This window comes from Phodopus roborovskii, unplaced genomic scaffold (genome assembly GCF_943737965.1).
Source record: "Phodopus roborovskii unplaced genomic scaffold, PHOROB, whole genome shotgun sequence".
Taxonomy (NCBI): Eukaryota; Metazoa; Chordata; class Mammalia; order Rodentia; family Cricetidae; genus Phodopus; species Phodopus roborovskii.
This window is the reverse complement of record NW_026126483.1, coordinates 779,391-802,677: the sequence shown is the minus strand read 5'-3', so window position 1 is coordinate 802,677 and position 23,287 is coordinate 779,391. Positions and strand designations below refer to the sequence as shown.

Here is a 23,287-nt window from a genome sequence, read left to right as displayed (position 1 = left end):
ACATGTTGAGTTGATAAATATACCATAGAGTACTTCTTTGTTCAGACTGGTTTGTTCTGTGGGGATATCCCCACTGCTTCGCTCTCCACTTAAATACTGATATTTGGGACTAGTCACTTTAAACTTACTGACAGGGAGTTGGTTGAGAAAGGTTACCACGCCCTTTTAATGGTCGAGTGGGTGGCCCTGAAAAGGGCCTTTGCACAATCTGTGAACGTGGGCAGCTCAACCGCCGAACCCATAGAGCGTGCGGCCCTGGCGCTTGAGCGCGTAGACCACGTCCATGGCCGTGACGGTCTTGCGCTTGGCGTGTTCTGTGTAGGTGACCGCGTCGCGGATCACGTTCTCCAGGAACACCTTCAGCACCCCGCGGGTCTCCTCGTAGATGAGGCCGGAGATGCGCTTGACTCCGCCACGGCGAGCCAGGCGGCGGATGGCGGGCTTGGTGATGCCCTGGATGTTGTCGCGGAGGACCTTGCGGTGGCGCTTAGCACCGCCCTTACCAAGGCCTTTTCCGCCCTTGCCACGGCCAGACATAGTTAAAAAGAAGACAAAACTGAACTCGAGCTGGTCAAGCGCCCTCTACAGCTGCTATATATACTAGGACTGCGGACCTTTTAGGAAACTGAAAAGGCGCGGGCGGGAAGGTGCTTTTGTGTCCGCCCCTCTTCCTAACTGGCTGAATTCCCCTTGCATGGAGGTCACAGGTGCTATGGCGTGAGGGGGAATGTGAGCCTCCCGCTTTCCTCTTGGAGTTCTTAGTTACTAGTTTATGTCATTTAGGAGTGTACTTGTGGGTTCAGACAGCTGATATTTGATAAATCTCCTAGTCAGTCATCATTTGCAAAAAGGTTGTGGCCATACACTTGTCTACAAAAACCAAGATACAGTACAATACCTTTTAAGTGGAAGACTTTGAAAAGAGCAAAGCCTCAGTTTTAACAAGCATTATTAAATATGACCTGTCAAGAAGCTTTGCAAATTAAGAAAGGAACACCTAAATTATGTAAAATAACAGCTCAATATGTTGCTGAAGTAAGGCTGTACACATACATCAGTGTGAGATGTCTAATGAATTTCTGTTTTCTCACACTGCACACAATTTGGTTAAGTACGTTTTTTTTTGTGCACAACAGAGGTAATTATTTCTTGATTTTTTTTTTTTTTTTTAAACAGTGGAGCAGAGGAAGTTTATAGTCCAGATGGAAATCCCTCCTGAGGCAATTACTTTTACCGTCTGTTGTGCTGATGTGAGGCCATCTTGAAGATGTGCTTTGTCTAGTGCTTGTCTGATAAATGTCTATGGTGATGGAAGAGGAAACAAAAAAAGGTATTAAAACCCAGAATGCACTTGGTATATCCTAAATAACCCACAGAGCGCTCTCATATTTCTTTTCAGAAAGACACCAGTTTTATACTCCATGCACTCTAAATGCCAGCATGCCAAAGCTGGTATTTGAACAAAACATTAAACAACACAGTGACAGCCTCTTCCCCACCTGAAGAACTGAAAATCAACCTAAGGGGAAATTAAATTGAGGATGAGGGGTCTGATGTGGTTTCAGTTTGGCATATTCCTTGCTGGTTCCTGGTTTTCCAGGGAAGTAGCAAAATCCCAGTTAAATTGTAAGGACAACTATTTTAAATACACCGTTTCAGTTATGCAGACTGCGGATGGGAATGCATTGCATACTGGAGAACTGGCCTTTCTAAAGACACATAAGTTTTAGACTACTGCTCAAGTATACTAGAAGCTGTTCGGCTTCTAGATATTGCAGATGTGGGGGTGGGGCAAGGAAACTGGGCATCTGGAAGCATTCACTTAACTATTTAAAAGTGCCCGTTTTAGAAAGTGAAATTAATGCAGACAGGTTGTTCTTGGATGTGAGTTTCAAGTTGCCACTATGTTAAGGATATTCCAATGGAGAGGAATGTAAAACTGATGCTAATTTCTCATCAGCCTTTTGAGCACATTTAACTCCACTAAAACTGTCTCCTTCCCCTTACTTTATTTCCTCTTCTTCATACTTATCTTAATTATTATTTTTTTTTTTCTGTCAAAAAACTTGACTCTGTAGGCCAGGCTGGCTTCTGATTTAGAGATCTACCCTTGGCTGCCACCAGAGTGATGAGATTAAAGGCATGGAGCATCACTGCCCAATTGATGATACTTATTTTATACAACCACCCTTTCCTGTAGCTTTTGAAAGTCTTTAAATTTTAAAATGCCTGGGAAGTTGTCCTATAATGAATGAGACTGCTGTTACTATGGTAATGGTGTATAGTTGTGTTTGTTTATCTATCCCCAAATTGAGCAAAGATGAACACATAAATTCCATGGCTCTCACTTATAGGAATTTTTATTGTTTTTAATCTCTATGTAAATAGTTCAAGCATTACTGCAGAGGATAATCATTTGTTTTATGATATAGTTACATTTTGAATTCAAGGCTAAAATCATGTGACGCTACCATTCAAACTGAGTGAAAATCTGTAAAGGTACTTGTGGGTTCAAGTTTGTAGACTCATGGCTGATCCAGGCTTGAAGAGCTTTGTTCTTGCTAGTTATAGTAAGGATAAGTAGCCAGGCCTCAGCAGTAACAAGTTAACTGTATACAGTGTGTCCTCTTTCTGTAAATATGTAGAAAACAATTTTCAATGTCTTGTGTCCAGGAACATGAAAGTACCAAAAAGGAATTTCGTGGTGGTTCAAGTACTTTCTCATATTTGGGGAGTTTAAATAGCCATGGTGCCCAGTAAGAGTTATGAAAAAATGCAATGCTAACATCTGCTAAATGAATAAATATAAGTAGGCAATGCCAATAAGTAGTCAGCAATGGCTACCATGATTATAGAAGTGAATGGAGGTATAAGAAATTTAAAATTTTGACTTTAATCTTATCTTTATGAGTAGGCAAAGCAAAGCTATATATAAAACAGGAAAAGGTAGATGTATTTCCTGGGATGACTGTTATGCACAGTGAGTGCACAGATAATACAAACAGCTCCTTCCATATATTCTGAAAATGCTATGTAAGGAAATCATTGAGTAATTCTGGTCCAGTTTTATGGACTGGGAAATCTTGTATATAACCTATATATTTTAGTACTTTATATCATAACATGTTATATCCCAGAGGCTTGGTTATTGTTTCCACTGAATAAATGATCATTTTACAGCATACCAAGTTATGTGTGTGTAGCTAGGTAAGTGTGAGGAGAAGACATATCTTAAGGACTGACTAGTTAGTCTCATGTTAAAATAAGTACATATGTAAATCATTAAGTTAATAGCATAATGAGATTTGGTGAATATGAGGATTTATTAAACTATAACACTAAAACACTTTTCTTATTTGTTTAACAGACTTGGGTCTTCAAGGAAATGTCTATTTAATGGAAAATATTACTTTTCTGCTTCATCATCCAATAAGAACCTAAGTATATAAGCTTCATTGTATTGCAAACTAACAGACATAGAATTTTCAAGTCATTCGTGCTCATTCTGAAATGTCTGTTCAGAACGGTTCTCAGGGGGCTACAGTTAATAATTTTGTTTGGGACATATATGTAATAAGGTCAGAAACCATTATAAAAAAGCAGAAACAGGTTTTCCTTTCAAATTCTGCTTATTTTTCACTATTGAAATTCAAGTTATTTTAAAACACAGGAAGTATGCAGAAAATGCTATGAAAAATGTTGCAGGGGCCAAGCTTTAGAACAGTGCCCTAAAGTCATGTGCTTTCTAACAAGGAATGTGTTGTCAAGCCAGGTTGTATCCCACTTTCCTTCTTCTTTTAGTTGCTATGCTTCCTTCTTGACCTAGGTTTCTTTTTTTCCATACATGTGTTCGTTGGTCTCCACTGCTCACTAAATCTTAAGAAATGTGTTTATAACTTGATCTAGAACAGGAATGGCACAGACTCATATCAACTCCAGAAAATGGCTCAATCTCTAAAACAAGGAAATCGCTCCAAATTACACACTGGTATCTCAAATACTTTAACAAACGATAGGTATTTTATACAATAATCAATCCCCAGTCACGCACAACTTTCCCATGTAGTGCCAATTACTAGAGCTCCATACAGACAGCCCCGGGAGCATCTGTGTTGTTGCTTCCGCGAAAAACCCGTATTTCCCCACATATTTGAGTAAAACCAAGTTAATCTATATAATTTTGAAAAGATAAGAATGTGCAGAACCTTGTCCAGAAACAAAAGTTTGCGAATGATGGCGACAGAAATAGTATTTTTAAGGAAAACCTTAAAGTTGTCTCAATTTACGTGAAGTTTGAAAGAGAGTTGGGTCAATCAGGGAAGGTTCAGGTTGCCGATTTTGAATGTATCTGTACAAATTAAGGATAGAATGAAGCATACAGGCTCTAGGATTAGTTTCCCCCAGGTCCCTAGTTATTTCGTGCCCATATTTCTTATATTTTTAATCTTTTTTAAGGGGCAACAAACACAGCCACCAGGCAGAGCTGAAGATCCCTTCTCAGGCAGCGCGGCGCACGATGCAGGGAACCAATCACCATGCAGCTTCTCTCTATATAAACCCAGAGCCTTCACCACTGTGAGCAACTCTCGCTGACAGTTTGTTCTTACTTTTGGCTTTTCTGTCAAGACATTAACCATGTCCGAGACTGCTCCAGCAGCTCCTGCTGCTCCTGCACCTGTGGAGAAAACACCTGTGAAGAAGAAGGCGAAGAAGACAGGGTCTGCTGCAGGGAAGCGTAAGGCGTCCGGACCCCCGGTGTCCGAGCTCATCACCAAGGCTGTGGCTGCCTCTAAGGAGCGCAGCGGCGTGTCCCTGGCTGCGCTCAAGAAGGCGTTGGCGGCCGCCGGCTACGATGTGGAGAAGAACAACAGCCGCATCAAGCTGGGGCTCAAGAGCCTGGTGAGCAAGGGCACCCTGGTGCAGACCAAGGGCACCGGCGCCTCCGGCTCCTTCAAGCTCAACAAGAAGGCAGCTTCCGGCGAGGCCAAGCCCAAAGCCAAGAAGGCAGGCGCGGCCAAGGCTAAGAAGCCCGCGGGTGCAGCCAAGAAGCCCAAGAAGGCGACTGGTGCTGCCACCCCCAAGAAAGCCGCCAAGAAGACTCCGAAGAAGGCGAAGAAGCCCGCGTCTGCCGCAGGCTCCAAGAAAGTTGCTAAGAGTCCGAAAAAGGTGAAGGCAGCTAAACCCAAGAAGGCAGCCAAGAGTCCAGCAAAGGCCAAAGCCCCCAAGCCTAAGGCTAATAAGCCCAAGGCGACCAAACCTAAGGCCACCAAGGCAAAGAAGGCCTCTCCCCGCAAGAAGTAATGTGGTGCGTCCTGCCTGGAAATCTCAAAACGGCTCTTTTCAGAGCCACCCACAGATCCATTCAAAAGAGCTGCACTGTTTCTGGCAGTGTTTTACATTGCCTTTTGTGCTTTTGGTCAGCTGACTTCATCTACGTGGTCGAAAGCGCAGCGGTAGGGGTCCTCTTTGGTATGGTTTTTAAGTGTTTTGGAGGTACTTAAGTGTCCCGAGTGGAGCTAGGTCGTGACATTCAGTTGTTGGCTGTGGCCCATTTTAATAAGCCTATGACGGGGCACTAACTTGGGCGTGTTATGTCTATAGGTATTGTTACAATCACTGGCTTCACGGCGGGAAGTTCTCATTTCTGGCGCGTAGGCGTGGTAGTTTTCTCTTTCGCAAACCAATCCGACAATGGGATTACAGGTTGGTCTTGACACTTGGAAATTTCCTTCCCTATAGGTCCGCAGACCGTGGTTTTGAGAATTACCCAATCAGACTTTCTTATTAGTCGTGTGTGGAAACCTTGAGCCAATCAGCGTTTGGGATATTAATGTTTGCGTTTGTGTAAGGACGCTGGCATTCTCATTACCCCCTCCTTCCCTATCGCCCCCTCCTTTCATCTCCCTCTCGTCCCCCTCCGGAAGTCAGTTGTAACTGGATGAGAGGGTCTGGTATGTATGTATGTATGTATGTATGTATGTATGTATGTATGTATGTATTTAGTTTGCTGCGAAATTGGGTGAAAGACTTGAATATCTCCCCATGCTCGAAGTTTGTAGGGACTGATACCATTGTATGCCTTTAAAACATCCTTATACTAAGTTTCAGTACGTTTGGCAGTTCACACACCTCATTGCTTCTTCATACATTGTTCCGAGCTTAGCTGTTCTTCCTTGTGTGGACAGTAAAGCAGTAGACAATGTGAAGGTAAACCCATTTTGGAAGGCTGTCTGGTTTGCAGCTGGATTTGTGAAAATTAAGAAATAAAAAAGAAGCTGAAATGGAACTGATTTTATGACTGTCATTTTCATTTCTTCATTGTTGGTATTGCCGACTTTTATCTTTATTTTATTTTGTGGGAGCACACTATTTTCGTTTCATCCTGATAATATGAAAATTCTACAGATGCTTAATGGAGCTCCTATAAATAAGAAATTACATAATACTTTAAAAATATTTTTCTTTTATACATATTTGTGTGTAGGTCAGAGGACAACTTGGAATATTCAGCTCTCTTTCTCTATGTGGGTTCCAGGCCTTGAAGCAAGTGCCTCTACCGACTACGATATAATGTGTGTAATGTAATCCTACATTTTAATCTAGCATTTCCTTACGAGGATAGTGGGCCACTTAGAGATGCTTCAGTAGGTAAACAATTTCATAGCCAAGACTAAAGACTTTAGTTCAATCCCAGGGACCCGTTTATTGGAGAGAGAAAAAAAAAAAAAAAAAGATCCTTGCAAGAAATCCCTTGATTTCCAAAGGCTGGTGGCTGTGTAACACACACACACACATTCACGCACGCGCGCGCGCGCGCACACACACACACACACACACACACACACCAGGTAAGATAGAAGTGTGGTGATAGGTACTGAATTTGAATTTCATATCATTAAAAAAATAAAGGATAGGTAGCTTCCTATTACATTTTGAAGTGCCTGTGTTGTCTGTGTAATCAGATACTTGCAGAATACTTATTGTGTCTTCAAGTGAAGTTATATTCTGAGTGTTCCTTCTATCTGTTGCAGGAGGTGAAGTTCATATTCTGAGTGTTGTTAAGAATGATGAATAAACACATGGCTAAAAACATGGTCATTCTATAGTAACTAAATTCTAATATCTTGCATACTTTAAGTACTTAAAAATGATTGTTTTTAAGAATGTTTATTTAGTTTTCCACAGCCATTCCTATTGACTGCACAGGAAAAAAGAAGTGTGGATTGTTGAGCAGGTCTCCAAGAGGACAAGACCCAGTGAAAATGCCTGTTGCCATGTGTGTACCCTGCAAACCTAGCATTAAGGAGGCAGAGACAGGCACATCTTTCTTCTTACTTCTCTCTGTGAATGTGCATTTGACTGCATTTCTAGATTCCCATGATATTGCAGTTAAATAAGAATCATGATAAACAAATAGGCCAAATAGATGTTTATTCAGGGAGAAATAACTTACAACCTAGACAGATGAACACCAGGAAATTCCACCCTATGCTCTCCTGTCCGAGTCATGCCAGCAAGAGAGCTTTCCCCGGCTCTCTCTCTGCTCCCCTTCCACAGGTCACTTCTGCCCATCATTCCACCCCCCCAAAGGGCGTGGTCAGTGCCACAGAAGCACTATCTCACTACAATTCCCCTTTTAGTCTAAAGAAAAGACTTAGGCTTAATACAAAACTATATATAAAACAGTGAATAACAAGTGTGCTCTAAGAAAAGGAAAATCGAGACCAAAAATGACCTACATATCTAGTCCTAGGGTGAAGGCAAAACGGAATTTACAATAGAGTTGTCCTAAGCTGGAAAACGTAAGTCTAGTACCTAATATATCTAACTAGGAAGAGAGAATAATAGTTGTGATAGTTTAATCTTCAACCTCATCAAGACCTGAGAAGGAAAATAACAATACTAGAGTAGACAGGAAGTGCAGATGGACAACTTTCAAAAGGTGCAGCAAGGACAGAAACAGCAAGCCACCTGGACAGTTACCCTAGGTCTCACAGCAATGTTGATGATGGGAGATGTCATTCTGTATATGTTTCTCATACTGGTTAATGAATAAAGCACTGTTGGCCAATAGGAAAGCAAGATAGGCGGGACTAGGAGACAAGGAGTAAGGAGGAGCCAAGATGGAGAGACTTGGGAGAGGAGATGCTGGCCCCTTTCCCTGGTAAGAAGACCACGTGGAAATACATAGAAATGGGTTAATACTTAAGACAGAGCTAGCCGATAAGAAACAAGTATCTGGCCAACATAATTATATCTAATACAGAGTCTCAGTGTGTTAATTGGGGCTGGCGTGGCGGCGGGACAAGACCAGGCGGCGGGCAGAAAAACCGTACTCCTTATACCATGAACTGAATTAGAATACTGTCTGATATCAATTGGAGTTAGAGTTAAAGCACATATATCCCATTGTGTAATGGGGATATTTTTCTGACCCTCCTCTTTATGGCCTAGTTTATTACCATCTCCCTTTCCTTCTTAAGCATGCAACTCCAAATTTTGAAAAATATACATAATAGAAAAATTTCCATCTGTGAAATGTTAATATTTAAAATATGTGGATGGACTAGAGAATGTAGAAAAACAAATGCTATTTTTGAATTTTCTTGTATTTTGGCTATTATTTCTGTAAGATAAAATTGCTGGATATTTATGGATTACCCCACTTTAAAAAAAAATCCATTGAGTGTCATGATCTTATGAAATAACAAAAGCATGTGAACAAATGATGTAGCTTGTAGTTTTATATAACAGGAACCTTTGGACTCCAACCCATGGCTAATTTAAATACTTTATTGTTCAATGATCAAACACTGATAGGGACACAATAATATGGGAACTGTATAGTGTCTATCATGACACTACATTTCTGTGAGAAGGAATGTACATACATACACTAATAATGATTTGCTTAGTTACATGGGTGTCATACAATTGACTGGCTCAGGAGGAATGCCTCAGGCCTATGGTGTTTTTGAATACCTGCTCCTGCTACAGAGGAGATATGATAAGGAGAAAAGCACCAACATGTTTCATTGTGTAGAAATATTACAGGTTATGCATATAATTTAATTCTCCTATACTGTGTGCAAAAACCTAGCCAGGCTTGTTCCTCATTTTCCTTCATGTGACCCCCCCCTTTTTTTTTTTCTGGTGACTGCAGCATCTGTTGAACAAATCTGGTTTGTGGATATTTAAAATTATCATTATCATCATTATTAGTATTATTGCTAGCTGCAAGATTAAAATGTTGGTAAAGATGACTCTTTGAGAAGAGTAGCTCTGGTTTTTCTGTACTGAGCAAGAGAGGTTCTGGTTTCTAAATCTTGTCTTGGGAAGAGGTGGATAGGAGAACTGATGGTAAGAACTTTATTTCTGAATCTGCTTCTGATACTTTACTCATTATATTATTTTGAATTTTGTAAAAATTTTGTTCTATTTTATTTTGTTTAGAGACAGGGTCTCACTATGTATCCAGGCTGGCCTGCTTGTAATTACTGATATAGACCAGGCTGGTTTGAGGTCATAGAGATTCACCTGTCTCTGCTTACCTGTCCTAGGATTAAAAGTGTATAGCTCTGTGGCAAAACATAATTTTGAGTTTTTGAGACAGGTCTTTGTCACCTATCCCATGATAACCTCAAACTCACTATACAGCTAAGGATAACTGAATTTGTGATCCTCCATTTCTCAGGTTCTGGAATTACATTTATCTGCCACTTTGCACATCTCCTGAGACTTTAATCTTTGGGTAGTTTTTAGAAAAAAAATTATGCCTGTAAGCCAGAAATGACTTGCTGGATCTCACATAGCTGGCGATCTTTTGCATAAGCTTGCACTACCTATGTGTATGTTATTAGTGTTCACAAGTTTCACTGTGGGAGAAAATATTTAAAATCGGAAGTACTAACCATTTTATATTTTTCTAAAATTAGAATTTAAACCTGCAGAATGAAAGCCTGGAGCAAATTTTAAAAGATACATTTGTGTTTTATTACTTACATGCTGGAAATACAGTAATCCAATGTTATTGGACCAAAAAATAGTGAGGTATTAGATATACTTTAAAAATGTTTCTTTTAGTTATTTTGAGTGCAGAAAAGGTAGGTATAAATTATAAGGTCCAAATGTGTGATCTTAACTGAATTATTTTATGATTCTTTCTAAACATTTGAGTATCAGCTACCATTCTCATTGGTTGTCTTGAGAGGCATTAGGTTTAGAAGCAATTGAAGTTGGTCAATATCCCTGATATGTTCAACTTTAGAGTCCACCTTCCACTTACCATCTGAAAAGGTGGGGGGTTTCAGGGTTTCATTAAATTTCACTGGGAGAAATATACCTTCTCTTTGCCAGATGAATGAAATTGGTCTTCTAACTTGGCCTTGGGTAGAAACATGGCATTCTGATTAGGTTTTAAGATTTGACATTGCCTATTCATCATTTGGTTAAAAGACATCCCCCTCCACCCCTTAAAAAGCAGATATCTTGAAGATATGTTAAAGACCTGGAAAAATAATTATTCCATTAATGGGATAATTACTTTTATGTTCCAGGAGGCCCTTTTAAGATTATGTTTCCTGACACATTTTCTAAGCTCTAGTTAGAAAAGAACACATTTTTATCTTGTTCTTTTTTATTCATTTCCTTTTAAGTCACTCTTGTTTGTTTTGCAGGGATAGGATCTCTGGAAATGTCTGTCCTGGAACTTGATCTGTAAACTATTCTGGCCTTAAACTCCTACCTCTGCCTCTGGAGTGCTGGTTTTAAAAGGCCTGCACCACCACTAAGACAGTCTTACTGTATGTCCTGGCCTGGCCTCAACTTGCTATATACACCTGGCCAGACCTGCTTCTCTGCTGGCCAAGTGGGAGGGGATTAAAGGCTTGCATCATTAACTCTGGGCTTCTGCTTTCTCTTAGAACCCTTTCTACTCCCCTTTACAGCTGCTTGCCAACTCCAGTGGGTAAACATTCAAAGGGCATCGCTATTTCCTTCAGCTTTCTTGCTATTTTTCCCTCTTACAAACTCTTAAGATGAGTCTGATTATAGACTATAATCAGGAATTTAGCTCTGACTGGCCTGAAACTTGCAATGTAGAGTAGGTTGGTTAATTTAGCGGTCTGCCTGTCACCCAGGTTCTGGGATCAAGGCGCGAACCATCACACCCACCTAAAATTCTTATTGAAACAAAGAATCAATGGTAATTTGTCGTTTATGTTAAACCTTCAAAAATCTCACCATTGGGGAAGTGGAGGAAGTAATATCAGTTCAACATATTCCTCAGCTACTTGAAGCTTAAAACCCATCCCAGGATGGTCTAAAACCACCAAACCCGCAGGAATTTGATAATTTCAAACCACTGACATTGCTACTTGAGTGCTAAACTGAATGTTAAATCTCTTAAGTTGACATAAAACTCGCTTCAGCCGGCTGGTGTCGCATGTATTTAATCACAGCTCTCAGATTAAGACCGGCAAAGACTTATAGAACCGGAAGGCCTAGGTACCCAGTCTCCCAAAGTTAACTTAATTCTCGATAGATTTAGATGTAATGAAGAGCACCTTCATAGTCCAACCTAAGTTTCACAAGTAATACAGCATCTCCTGGAGATAACGGAGGTGGCTCTTAAAAGAGCCTTTTTGAGTTTGTCAATATGCCAACGTGATCAAGCCCTCTCCCCGCGAATGCGGCGGGCCAGCTGGATGTCTTTGGGCATGATGGTGACTCGCTTGGCGTGGATGGCGCACAGGTTGGTGTCCTCAAACAGACCCACGAGATAGGCCTCGCTGGCCTCTTGCAGCGCCATGACAGCCGAGCTCTGGAAGCGCAGGTCGGTCTTGAAATCCTGCGCGATCTCGCGCACCAGGCGCTGGAACGGCAGTTTGCGGATCAGCAGCTCGGTGGACTTCTGGTAGCGCCGGATCTCGCGCAGCGCCACGGTGCCGGGCCGGTAGCGGTGGGGCTTCTTCACGCCGCCGGTGGCCGGGGCGCTCTTGCGAGCAGCCTTGGTGGCCAGCTGTTTGCGCGGGGCCTTGCCGCCGGTAGACTTACGAGCGGTCTGCTTGGTACGAGCCATTGCACCAGAAAAGCGAGAGGGATACTGTGGCGGCGCTGGTATTTATACAGGAAATGCGGCGCTCTGATTGGATCTTGGCCAGCAGCTCTCAGGCTTCCGTCCGAATTTGCGGAAGTGCTTCTAGGGCTTGAGGATTGGTGGATTTTTCCAGTGTAATATTTGATTGCTAAATTCCAATTCCAATGTTAAACCCGCCCTTAAGTCCAGTAGCTCGTCACTGACCAACGTTATTAGTTTCGTCTGGTGTTTGGGAACTTGACTTGATGTACACAAAGCATGCTTAAGAACCAAGTGCCCTAGAATTATAGTTTAACCACTTCCCCTCTCTTCGCCATTTCCCTGCTTAATAGTGTCACTTGTTATTTCAAAATTGCTCACAGCGTTCATCTGGGGGGCGAAAACCTTACGAGTGAGGCTCTGATTTCCACTGTCGTCATGGATATTAAAAGAAGCGAACTTTTTATCCTTCAGCACAGCCCCTTTTTATTTACGATGTGTTGGGGCATATCGAGGAATCATTTGAAACCTCGGAAAAGATGGCCGCGCGGCGCTTTAGTAGATGCTTTGTACCGCGGAGATCTGAGGCACCGGGACAGAGAGAAGGAATGCTTTGTTTGCTCTTTGCCACATTATAGACTTAATTCCTTTCCTTAATTTCAGGCAAAACACGACCGTGAGTTTTCAAATGATAACATAGACGTGTACTGGTAGTTATGCATAAAATGCTTAAGGTACAAAATTAGAACCTATACTTGCCAAACAGCATAGAACTGAAAATGTCGTTTCTTTCAATCCCCTCACAATGTTTCAGAATTTTATTTATACTCCTAAGTGCACTGGCTTTGGACCAATCAGAGTTTAGATTGGTAACTCCTCGTTTACATATTTCCCCCATTGTACAGTGACTGGAAAGAGAGTCTCAATAGTTTCCATTTGGTAGCAGTATTGCTCCGTTTACCAGGTTCAAAGAGAACGTCTACGACTTTATTTCCCAAGTTAATGCTCGGAGTCATGTCTGTCTGTCTGTTTCTTTTTTCTTTTTATTGATTTTATTCGAGACAGGGTTTCTGTGTGGTGTCGGAAGCTGTCCTGGAAGAGCTCTTGCAGATCAGGCTGGTCTGGAACTCATAAAGATCTGCCTGCCTGTCTTCTGAGTACTGGGATTAAAAGCGTGTGCCACCAATACCTGATGACTTGTCTGTCCATAAAGCACACTTTTTTTTTTTTTTTTTTTTTTTTTTTTGAGCAAGATTGAATGACCTTTGGTAAATAGTCGTTGAGTATATGTCAAGGCTTAAAAATGTGCCATTAACAAAAATCACCCACACAAGTTCCATAGTTCCAAAGTTCCTGGAGTGTGACACAAAAGTTTTACATGATAATCGAGTTTTTCTTTTTGTCCTGTAACACTGGCTTTACTGAGCTGAAGATTTGTTTCAGTTTATGTTTTAATTAAGTAGTATGTTGGTGCACTGTATTATCTATTTTTGCATGACAGTCTTAAAATTCATTGGCTTTAACGTGTGCAGGCATGTGGTGTTCTAGTTTATATGTCTGTCTATGCTTACTCCAGCTCTTTGTAGGAATACAGTGAAAGTATGAATCAGGATTGAGATTTCCTTGAGCAGGATCATTTTACATGTTCCAAATGAAGTAAGGCAGGTGGTGGTGTTCTTTCTTTCTTTCTTTTTTTTCCCCCCCAGAACTGTTTTCGTGGTAGGCATAGTAGAGTGCCCTAGAGGAGAGAAAACAGGAACTAACCACGGGGACTGTCATGTTAGGAACTGAACATATCTCTCCTATTGCCCCTTCCTTTCCTTTCATTCGAGCAGACACTGCCTAACAATTTAAAATATCCAACCCCATTGTAAGTAACTATGTATGGGAGAAACACACAAACCAAAACCATATAAAAGGCCCTATTTTTCCATGCTCCTTGCTACATCTGTTTAGGTTCATCCCAACCTGGGCATGCATATTAATGTTGTTTTTCTGGAGAAGCCTACAGAGCCTGTATTTGATTACAATTGTAGAACAGTTGTGTTTTCCTGCAAGGTGTTAGCTGGAGGGACCTCAAGGTGTATAGATGACAATAGGCGATTGTTCTCACAAATGGCAGATGGTCATTGAACTGTTTGTACACACTGACAAGTCTCTCCATGGATGCAGCAATCCAAATCAGACCAAATCAAACCAAATGAGAAAAAGCCCATGTTTAATGGCTATAACACTCCCCAGGGAGGAGATGGGAAAGGGATATGGGAAAAACGATGAGTATGTTATCAGGTGGACAATTTAAATACGCTGCGGGAGAGGTCTTGAGCATCTGTGTGGGAGGAGTTATCATTTGTGGGGCTTCTTGAGGTGTAGCAGGGTTTGGAGGGAGCTAGGGGAGGGGGTTTGGGTGGAACTTTCACCATTACATCCCAGGCTCTGGATATATGGATGCTAGGGACTGGAGTGACACTTCAATCATAACAGTTATTGCACACATAATTTTATATGCTAATTTATTTGCATTTTCTTTGTTGAACTTACAAGTAAGAATAAGGTATAGATGTAGCCTACCTTATAGTTATAGGTCATGTCAGATTGAACCCTAGGAGGGGTAGCTCTAAGAGGAAGTATGTGAAAAAAAAAGCATGTGACTGTGGGATGGGTGTTGGTTTTCAACTTGACTATATCTGTAACAAACTACAGTACTGAAATGGTGGACAAGCTGGTGATCTGGATCTTGAAGTAGGATAACATAGGCCTTGAAAGATTTTAGTTTGCAGAGCAAGGACGTAGAAAAGAGACAAGAAAAATAGTTCTTGCATGCAGAATATAGAAAATCACAAAAATGGATGTGGACATGGGTGGAAAGATCAGGAATTATGAGAACAAGAAAGTTTACTATGATGATGGGCTAGTGGTTATATGCTAGGCTGATCCTGTCAAATAGGGATAGTTACTGAATCATCAAACCTTTGTGGAATAACTGAGGGCCAAGAGAAAGTTTCTCACAGGTCTTGGCCCACCACAAGGAAATAAACCCCAACCCTGGAACAAATGGTTTCAGATGACCAACCCTGTCTGGGTCATACCTGGCGAACGGACAGTTTGGGGACTTTTCCAGTCATTCTATGGTTTTTCCCTTGAAGAAGAACAGGTCACACCTAGGCGATCTTTCAAACATGAGATCATACTTTGTAATCGGTCACCTTGTGCCCCATGCATGTGCCCCATGCTGATTTGCGGGTTGTCTCTATAAAAAGGAGCCTGAACCCTGTGAGGGGTGTGCAGCTTTCCCCGAGATTGCTGACACCCAAGTGCACTCGTTCAATAAACAACTCTTGCTTGTTACATCTCCTGGTTTTGGTGTTTGTGTCGTAGGGCTCTCCCATCAGCCCATCAGGACTCCGGAATTTGGGTCTTACAGCCTTTAATCCAGATATTGAGGCAAGAAGGCACACCTTTAGCCTGGGCCACACCGTCTGCTGGACAATGGAAGAAGGAGGTACTTATTTGATCTTATTTGCCCTTGCCCTGTCAACTTGTCCATTCCTTCACTGGCATTGGAGCCTACTTCTTTGGGATTTTAGTATGTATAGAAGACCAGCTGAGACAATTGTGAGGCTGAGCAACTACTAGATTATTGGACCCTCTGTTCAGTTAGTCTGCCCATGTTGGATTAGTGGGACAGTAGCCTGTAAATCATTACAATAAATTTCTACACATATATAATTTTTCCTATTACACAAGTCCTGTGACATTAGAAAACTCTGATCCACATACTATATCTTTCAGACTTTTGATTAATTCAATTAATTTGAAAACATGACAGTACTGAGACAAAGGATGGACACCAAAATTTTCAAGATGCTTTTAAATGGTTTTCACCTATAACCATGTGTAAGAGATACATAAGTAGCATGAGACAAAAATCCATTGTGGCCTAATTTCTAAGTTTTCCAGCTGAGTTCAATGTGACAATGATTCTCAAGAGAAAGAAATACATGTGTGTTTTAGGATTTTGTGTGTGTGTGTGTGTGTGTGTGTGTGTGTGTGTGTGTGCCTGTGTGTGTGACTTAGTAGCCCTCATAAATCAAAACACACAGAGGGCCTAATTCATTACTTGCTGATTTTGACTGTAGTTTAATCTCAACACATGAGAAGAAAAGGAATTTGGTTAAGGCAAATAACTAAGGTTGGACCAGAAGCTGGCAATATTCAGTTCAGGTCGGGTCACAATGCTTTTTTACTTGCACACTGTGTATTCTCTGTTCTGGAGGTAGATGTTCTTTCCTTTGATTATAGGAAGTGAACATTCTGTGGGCTCCAGGTGGATGTTGTTTCCTTCGTTGAAGCAGGAAGTGACAGGTCAAGTCAAGGTGACCTTTTTATAGCTGTTTTTTTTTTTTTGTTTTGTTTTGTTTTGTTTTGTTTTAAATGCTTGTGTATGGGTGCTTTCCCAGCATGCCTGTATATATATATGTTACACCATATGTATGCAGTGGCCTTGGAGGCCATAAGACAACATCAGAGGAGTGGGACTGAAGTTACAGATGGTTGTCAGTTGTCCATCAGTTATAGGATCTGCACCCATTCCTCCGGCAAGGCAGAATATGATCCTAACTGCTGTGCTATCTCTCCAGCTCCAACAGCTTTGACTTTTTTTAAATGTACAACTGTAGCTCTAAAAATATGTCCAAATCTCCTATTTGGGGCTTGGGTGGTCTGTCACTCTGTGAAGCCAGACTTAAGGATAAACTTACATTGTAATTTAATTTTATACTCCTATTGTAAGACCCTCAGAATGAGGGGTCTTCCAGTTTGGTCGGTGCCCCAAGAACTCAATGTCCAGTCCAGTTGCTGCAACACGCAAGGGGCTTTAATGAACAGGAAACGTTTGTGCAAACTGGATCCTCCAGCATGCAGTCTAGAGAGAAGCCCCCTCCCCCTGGCCCAGGTGTTTTAAAAGGCAAACCCACAAGCTTAGGGAGGGGGTGGGACCCTCCGTCCATTGAGTATGTGACCCTTGGAGGCTGGATGGTCTGCTATTAGGGTCAGCAGACCTTAGGGCCTCAGGGTGTGCTAATTAATTTTGTCTGGGCAAACAGGAGTTGCAGCTATCTCTTTGTTTCCGAAGGACCCTATTCACCACCTGTTGACTCACAGCAAAGGAGGGGCAGTGTGAATTCTTGTTATCTCAGGGCCTTGTGAGAGGAAGTTAGCAAATTCCAAGGTCAGACCGTCCTTCATTTTCTTTATTTCTTTTGGTCTTTCACTAGTAACAAAAGTTGAAAGGCTTGGCTGAGTCCCTAGTGATTACATCCAGCCTGTTCCCTTGTAGATTTGATTCTATACAATAAAACAAGTAGATTTGATTCTATACAATAAAACAGAAACAAACAAACAAACAAACAAAAAACTTAAAAACAAATCAGCTAGATGATGGAGACCTGTGATCCCAGTATTCTGTAGACTGAGGCAGGAGTGTCAGGAATTGCAGATAAACCTGGACTGCTTAGTGAGGTGGTTATGAATGGCTGGGGCTGAGCAACATAGTGAGACCATGTTGAAAAAACAGTCCCACATACCTGAGATGAACCTTTTTAAATAAGGCGCTTAAAGACAGAGTGACCTGAAAAAATGTATTTGTAGACATTTTTAATAAATAATAATTATTCTCTAGTATAAATGCCGTAGTCTTGAGATATTGTGGCCGTCTATAAACAGCAAAATTTAAAAGTTCAGTCTATTGTAAAGCAAAAAAATGTAACAATAAATGGTATGAGAGAAACAAAAAAAACCTCAATAGTGAGAGCAGTCTGAGGGGTGGGTCCAAAGACCTAGAGGCACATCATTCATGCTTCAGGAGAATTCCCAGGCAGAGTCAAAGATTTGTGTTTGTAATTGAATGTCAGAGCGAGTTACAGCTTCATCTGACTTAACAACTGGTTTTGTGGATAAACTGAGTTTCGAAAATGCAGGGTGGGAGATGAGCCAAACTGCTAGTTTTTAAGGTCTTAGGGCGCTGGAGCTGGAAGTGGGGGTTACCTGTTTTCTGCACAGCAGATTTCCTTGAACCATGTGCTTGTTTTAGGTCCATGTGCTTGTTTTAGGGGTGTTCCTCTAGCAACAATTTACAAATAAGATGCTATAAAACATCATTTTATAAAACAATGCAATACATACTCTATTGTCTTTCAATCTTGCTGTATCATCTAGATCAGGATGAATTCTTCCTTTCCCTTTAAAAGTGAAAAACTCCCCCCTCTTTTTTTTTTTTTTTTTTTTTTTTTTTTTTTTTTTTGATACAGGTCTTGCCATATAGCCTTGGTTGGCATTGAACTCAGATCTCTTTGCCTCTTCCTCTTGAGTGCTGGGATTAAATGGATGATCCAGCAAGCCCAATGAATACTTCTCTCTTGAGATGACACAGATGATCATATTAAATTCCCGGAAATGGTATCAGTTTCTACATTCTAAAAGTGAAACCACATAAGCCTGTACTGAGGAAAAAATAGCAAAGCACTGGTACTAATCATTATGGGCTCTGGAAGAGACTGTCAGATGGTACAGACTCATTCAAGTACTTAGGAGGTCTTGAAAAGGCCCTTGGATGTTAAACATTCTCTAAAATTAGTAGGAGCCAGTCTTAGCTGCCCAAGCTGAAGATTTTGCAGCTCTGGCATTTGAATGCATAGACCATGTCCATGGCCCTGTTGGTCTTGTGCTTGGAGTGCAAACTATAGGTGATACTGTCACAGATAACCTTCTCCACAAACACATTTGGCACCCATGGGAGAGGGCATTTCCTCATAGATGAGGTTGGAGATAGGCTTGACATTGTTTTCCAGGGCTGGACAGAGCATGGTGGGCTTGGTGATACTTTTGGATTTTGATCGCAAGGACTTTTAGTGGCATTTGGGCCTTTGTCCAGGCCAGATTTGATGACTAGCAGCAGATAACTGCACCCAAAACACTCAAGTGATGTGGCATCCTCCCAAAGAGGCTCCTTCACAGTAAATTACAATTTCCCATTTATAGCTACTTGCAGATATTATTGAAAACCAAGCCATCGTACCCAGAAAGCTAATATGTATCTTGAACATTTGATTTGTTTAAAGTTTGTGGGTTAGAAATTAAATGTTGGCATGTTTGAAATTTACACCTGAAATGCACGGGTCCCTACCTTCTCTTTGATAAATTCTTTGAACATGTTCAAAGTGACATGGTTATAGTGTGAAAGAACTGAAACTTGTTGGGCTCCATAGCCTGGCTTCTTAGTAAATACTCTTAAATATACACACTGTGTCAATTTTGTTGGAAAACCAATTGTAGATCCTAGACACATATTTGTTTATCAAGACATGAAGAGATGTTGCAGCAAGGACATTCATTAACCAATGTGGAATGACAGCAAGATGGACATTAACTGAAATTTTGGAGTCACATACCTTTCCCAAGTATATTATCTTCAGGAAGAAATTCAAAGCTGAATATACATCTCTTTGTGAAACCTAGAAGGTTCTTTTTTCCTCCTCAGCCTTGTGTGGTGGGATTGCAGCCCAAGTCATTATTTGCTTTTAGATTTATGTTTATTTTTAAAAGCACATGAGTGTGTGTGTGTGTGTGTGTGTGTGTGTGTGTGCGCGCGTGCGCGCACGCGTTCGCATATGCATGAAGATGCCTGTGAAGTCTGGAAGTTGTTAGGTCCATTGGCACTGGAGTTACTGTCTGTTGAGCTGGCTGACATGGATGCTAGAATTCAAACTGATTATCTGCAAAAACAGTATATACTCTTAACTATTTTTTCAGCCATCTGAAGCCATCTTATATGTTCCTAAAATTGATTCTTTAAGCAATGGGTGTCACCGAGCTTTTAAGTATCTCTTTATATGCAAACTCTATGTTCCATTGACGAAAGACTGAAGAAATACATGTGTAAAACCACAGTTATTTGATGAGCGGAGTAAGAGCAACAGAACCATTTATTTTTGAGAAGTTTGGCAAAGATCAAGAAACAGGGAGGTAAGGAAGTGAGGGTCAATTAGTTTGGAGTCTGGGAAGAATGAGCAGCAAAATTATTCACTAATTGATGAATTGCTAAAGTAGATGCCCAGGAGTTACACTAGATTCATGAAATTCTTAGAGAAGCAGACACTGAGGCGGCTGAGCACTGCGGGGGGGCGGGGGCGCCCCCGCCCCCGCCGCCGGGCCGGCTTTTGGCGGGCTGTTTGGCCGCTCCTTTTCCTTGGGTTTCACAAAATTTTCTGGGCGTCCTGGTTTGGCTGGTTGCGGTTTCCGGTTTCCGTCCCTTGTTTTGTTTTTTCCGGCTGTTTGTGTTGTTTGTTGTTTGTGTGGTTTGGTGCTGCTGTTTTCTTTTTTTTTGCTTTGTTTTGTTGGGTTCTGGGGGTTTCTTTTTCTTGTGTGTTTTGGTGTGGTTTGGGGCTGGTGTTTCTGTTGGGGTTGCCTTCGGTCCCCCGCCCCGGGTTTTGGCCCCTTCCCCTTGTTTTTTTTTTTTCTGTTGGACTTTTTTTTTCCCTTTTTTTGGTGGGTTTGGTTTGTTGTTCTTTGTTTTGTCTTTTCTTTTTGTCTTTTGTTTTTGTGTGTTTTTCTCCTTTGTTTGGTTTGTTTTTTGTTTGTGTGTTTGTTTCCTTGTGTGTTGGTTGTTGTTGTTTTTCGTCGGTGTTTTGGTGTTTCTTCCTTCGCCTCGTTCTTTTGGTTTGGTTTTGTGCGGCTTTGCTCTTGCTCCCCTCCCGGGGTGGCTCGTGCTTTGCGTTTCTTCCTTGGGCTGCCTTTGGCGTCTGCTCTTGTTGGCTGTTTCTTTGTGTGTTTGCTGGGCCCGGGTCTCTGTTGTGTTGTGGTCTGTTTGGGTCTTCGGTTCGCTCTGCCTGTGGCTTTGTTTTCTGCTTTCTGGGGTCTGTCGTCTTGGCCTTGTGTGGGTTCGGCTTCGGGTGTGGGCGTGTCTCTGTCTTTCTGGTTTTTTTCCTTCTGTGGTTTTGGGGTTGGCGTGTTTGTTTGTTTTCCTTGTTTGTGTTCTTTGCGTGGTGTGTGTTTTTCTTCTCTTGTTGTTTGGCTTGTGTTCTGTGTTTTTGTCTGTTTGTGTTTTTTGCTTGTTGGTTCCCTTCTGTTTTTTGCGGGGGTGTGGGGTGTCATTCTGTATATGTTTCTCATACTGGTTAATAATAAAGCACTGTTGGCCAATAGGAAAGGAAGATAGGAGGGACTAGGAGACAAGGAGGAAATAGGAAGTAGTAGGAGGGTCAGCTGGAGAGTCTGGAGAGAGCTGGCCCGCCCCTCCCCGGTAAGAGAAGGCCATGTAAAGATACATAGAAATGGGTTAATAATTAAGGCAGAGCTAACCGATAGTAACAGTAACCGGGCCAACGTTTGTATCAATCGGTCTCTGTGTGTTATTTGGGGCTGGCTTGGTGGCGGGACAAGACCGGACAACAGGCGGAAAAAACTGTACTCGTTACACACTGAGGCTTGTCTTTCAGAGAGCATTTAAGTGTGTCTGCACACAGACTCAGTCAGTGGCTTTGAAAGGTTGAGCCCATATACAGTAATACAAAAAATGGAAGGAATGTGTAGGAAGCAGGAGGGGGCTACCTGGAATATTGTGAGTGAAGTTGTGGGTGCACATGTGGACACTGACCAGATCACGATGTTTCCCACTTTGTCTACCCTATTACAATTATAGGGGGATTCAGACATTTTATGTTACTATTTTTCCCTAGTAAAGCAGTACAGTTTGGACAAAATAACTCAAAACAGGGATATGTGGAGGTTTCTGTTGTACAGTATGGAAAAGTTAAGGCTACAATGGCATTGTAGAGAAATATATTTTCCATCTTTGTCTTTTCTATTGGTACAATCTTACTTTTTAACTATGTAGCATTTTAATTGTGTAGCAATGCAAGTTATTTGTTATTACTGCCACAGACAGCACTCCAAAGATCAGAGCTGGCAAGGCGGTTCATCAGGTGGGAGCACTTTGTGTCCAAACCCAAGGATTTTCATTTAAACCCATGGAAGCTCCATGGTGGAAGAAAGAGAATAGAATCATGCAGATTGTCCTCTGATCATCATGTCCTGGTCAGCTTTTGTGGTTGGGTACAACATTAAATACATAAGCAAAAATGTAACAACAAAAAGGAAGAACTTCTAAGATTATTGGCTTATGAACAGTAATTGTTTTTCACATCAGGTTAGCAACATTTTATCCTTTTAAAAAAATTTCGATACAACATCCAGTTTCTGAAATGGTTTAAGATCTTCACAGCTTTTACTCTTTTCATTGATGTGATGTAGAAGAAACTCAGAGTGATAGAAGTGATGCTTAAAGGATTTATTAATAGATTTGCTTAGGAGAGAGACACGAAGTCCCACAAAGTAGAATTTAGCAGGGGAGCACTGCATTCAGAATACCGAATAGATTAAATAATATGCTAATCAGGCCTATTAGAGATAAGAGGTTAGGCTACTAGGATGCTAATGTTTGTTCACCAAGATTCATCCCCAATTAGGTTGCATTCCCATCACAAAGGGAGCCATTTACAACAGGCTTATCTCATCCTGTAGCTCTAGGGGGCAGTGCAGAATCACAATCACCATTAAGTCCCCGCCTGCCCCTGAGCTCTTGTCTGGAAAAGTATAATTCTGCCAGGTGGGCAAAAAGAAACTGGATAACAACTATTAAAAAAGGACAACACTGGTGTATTTCAGAAATAATTCTGACAGTATTTTTGCTGTAAGTCTTCCATTTGCCCAAGTGGCTAGGCTTGCAGTCTCTTGTCTGTTTAAATTGTCCAAAGTGCAATCTGAGGCTAGGACCTGAAAGAAATCTAAGGATGAGAGTATATGGAATGCATAATTTTAAAGTAAGCATGTAAGGAAAAATCTACTTATGGCCATTATCATTAGCTGGAGTTGGACATGTGCCATATGTGTTAATTATGTTTTTCCCCTTTAATAATCTCAAAGTTTGAGAAGTGATTTGTCAGTGAAAAAAGAATATTAGTATTAAAATTCATTTGAGAACAAATTAAGTAAATCTTCCACTTGGTTTCTATGAAAAATATCAGGTTACCCACAATTTACCATACAGGCCTAGACATGATGAAGAAATGTATGGCCAAGGTAAAAAACATGAATAAAAGTCAGGGAGTAGCCCTTCGTAGGTGACACACCTTTAATCCCAGTGCTTGGGAGGCT

General features: G+C 41.3%; 2 protein-coding genes across 2 annotated transcripts; one reads left to right on the top strand and one right to left on the bottom strand.

Moving 5' to 3' along the window:
- Window positions 1–225: 225 nt before the first annotated feature.
- LOC127229483 (histone H3-like) lies at window positions 226–12,081 on the bottom strand. The gene is made up of 2 exons (XM_051194592.1): window positions 11,751–12,081; window positions 226–556 (listed from the first exon to the last, which is right to left on the bottom strand). Exons 1-2 carry the CDS (start codon window positions 12,077–12,079, stop codon window positions 226–228), a joined length of 660 nt encoding a protein of 219 aa, XP_051050549.1. The 5' UTR covers window positions 12,080–12,081.
- On the top strand, window positions 4,636–5,388 carry LOC127229460 (histone H1.3). Its single transcript, XM_051194567.1, has one exon. The coding sequence runs from the start codon at window positions 4,636–4,638 to the stop codon at window positions 5,299–5,301; it is 666 nt and encodes a 221-aa protein (XP_051050524.1). The 3' UTR covers window positions 5,302–5,388.
- Window positions 12,082–23,287: the final 11,206 nt, after the last annotated feature.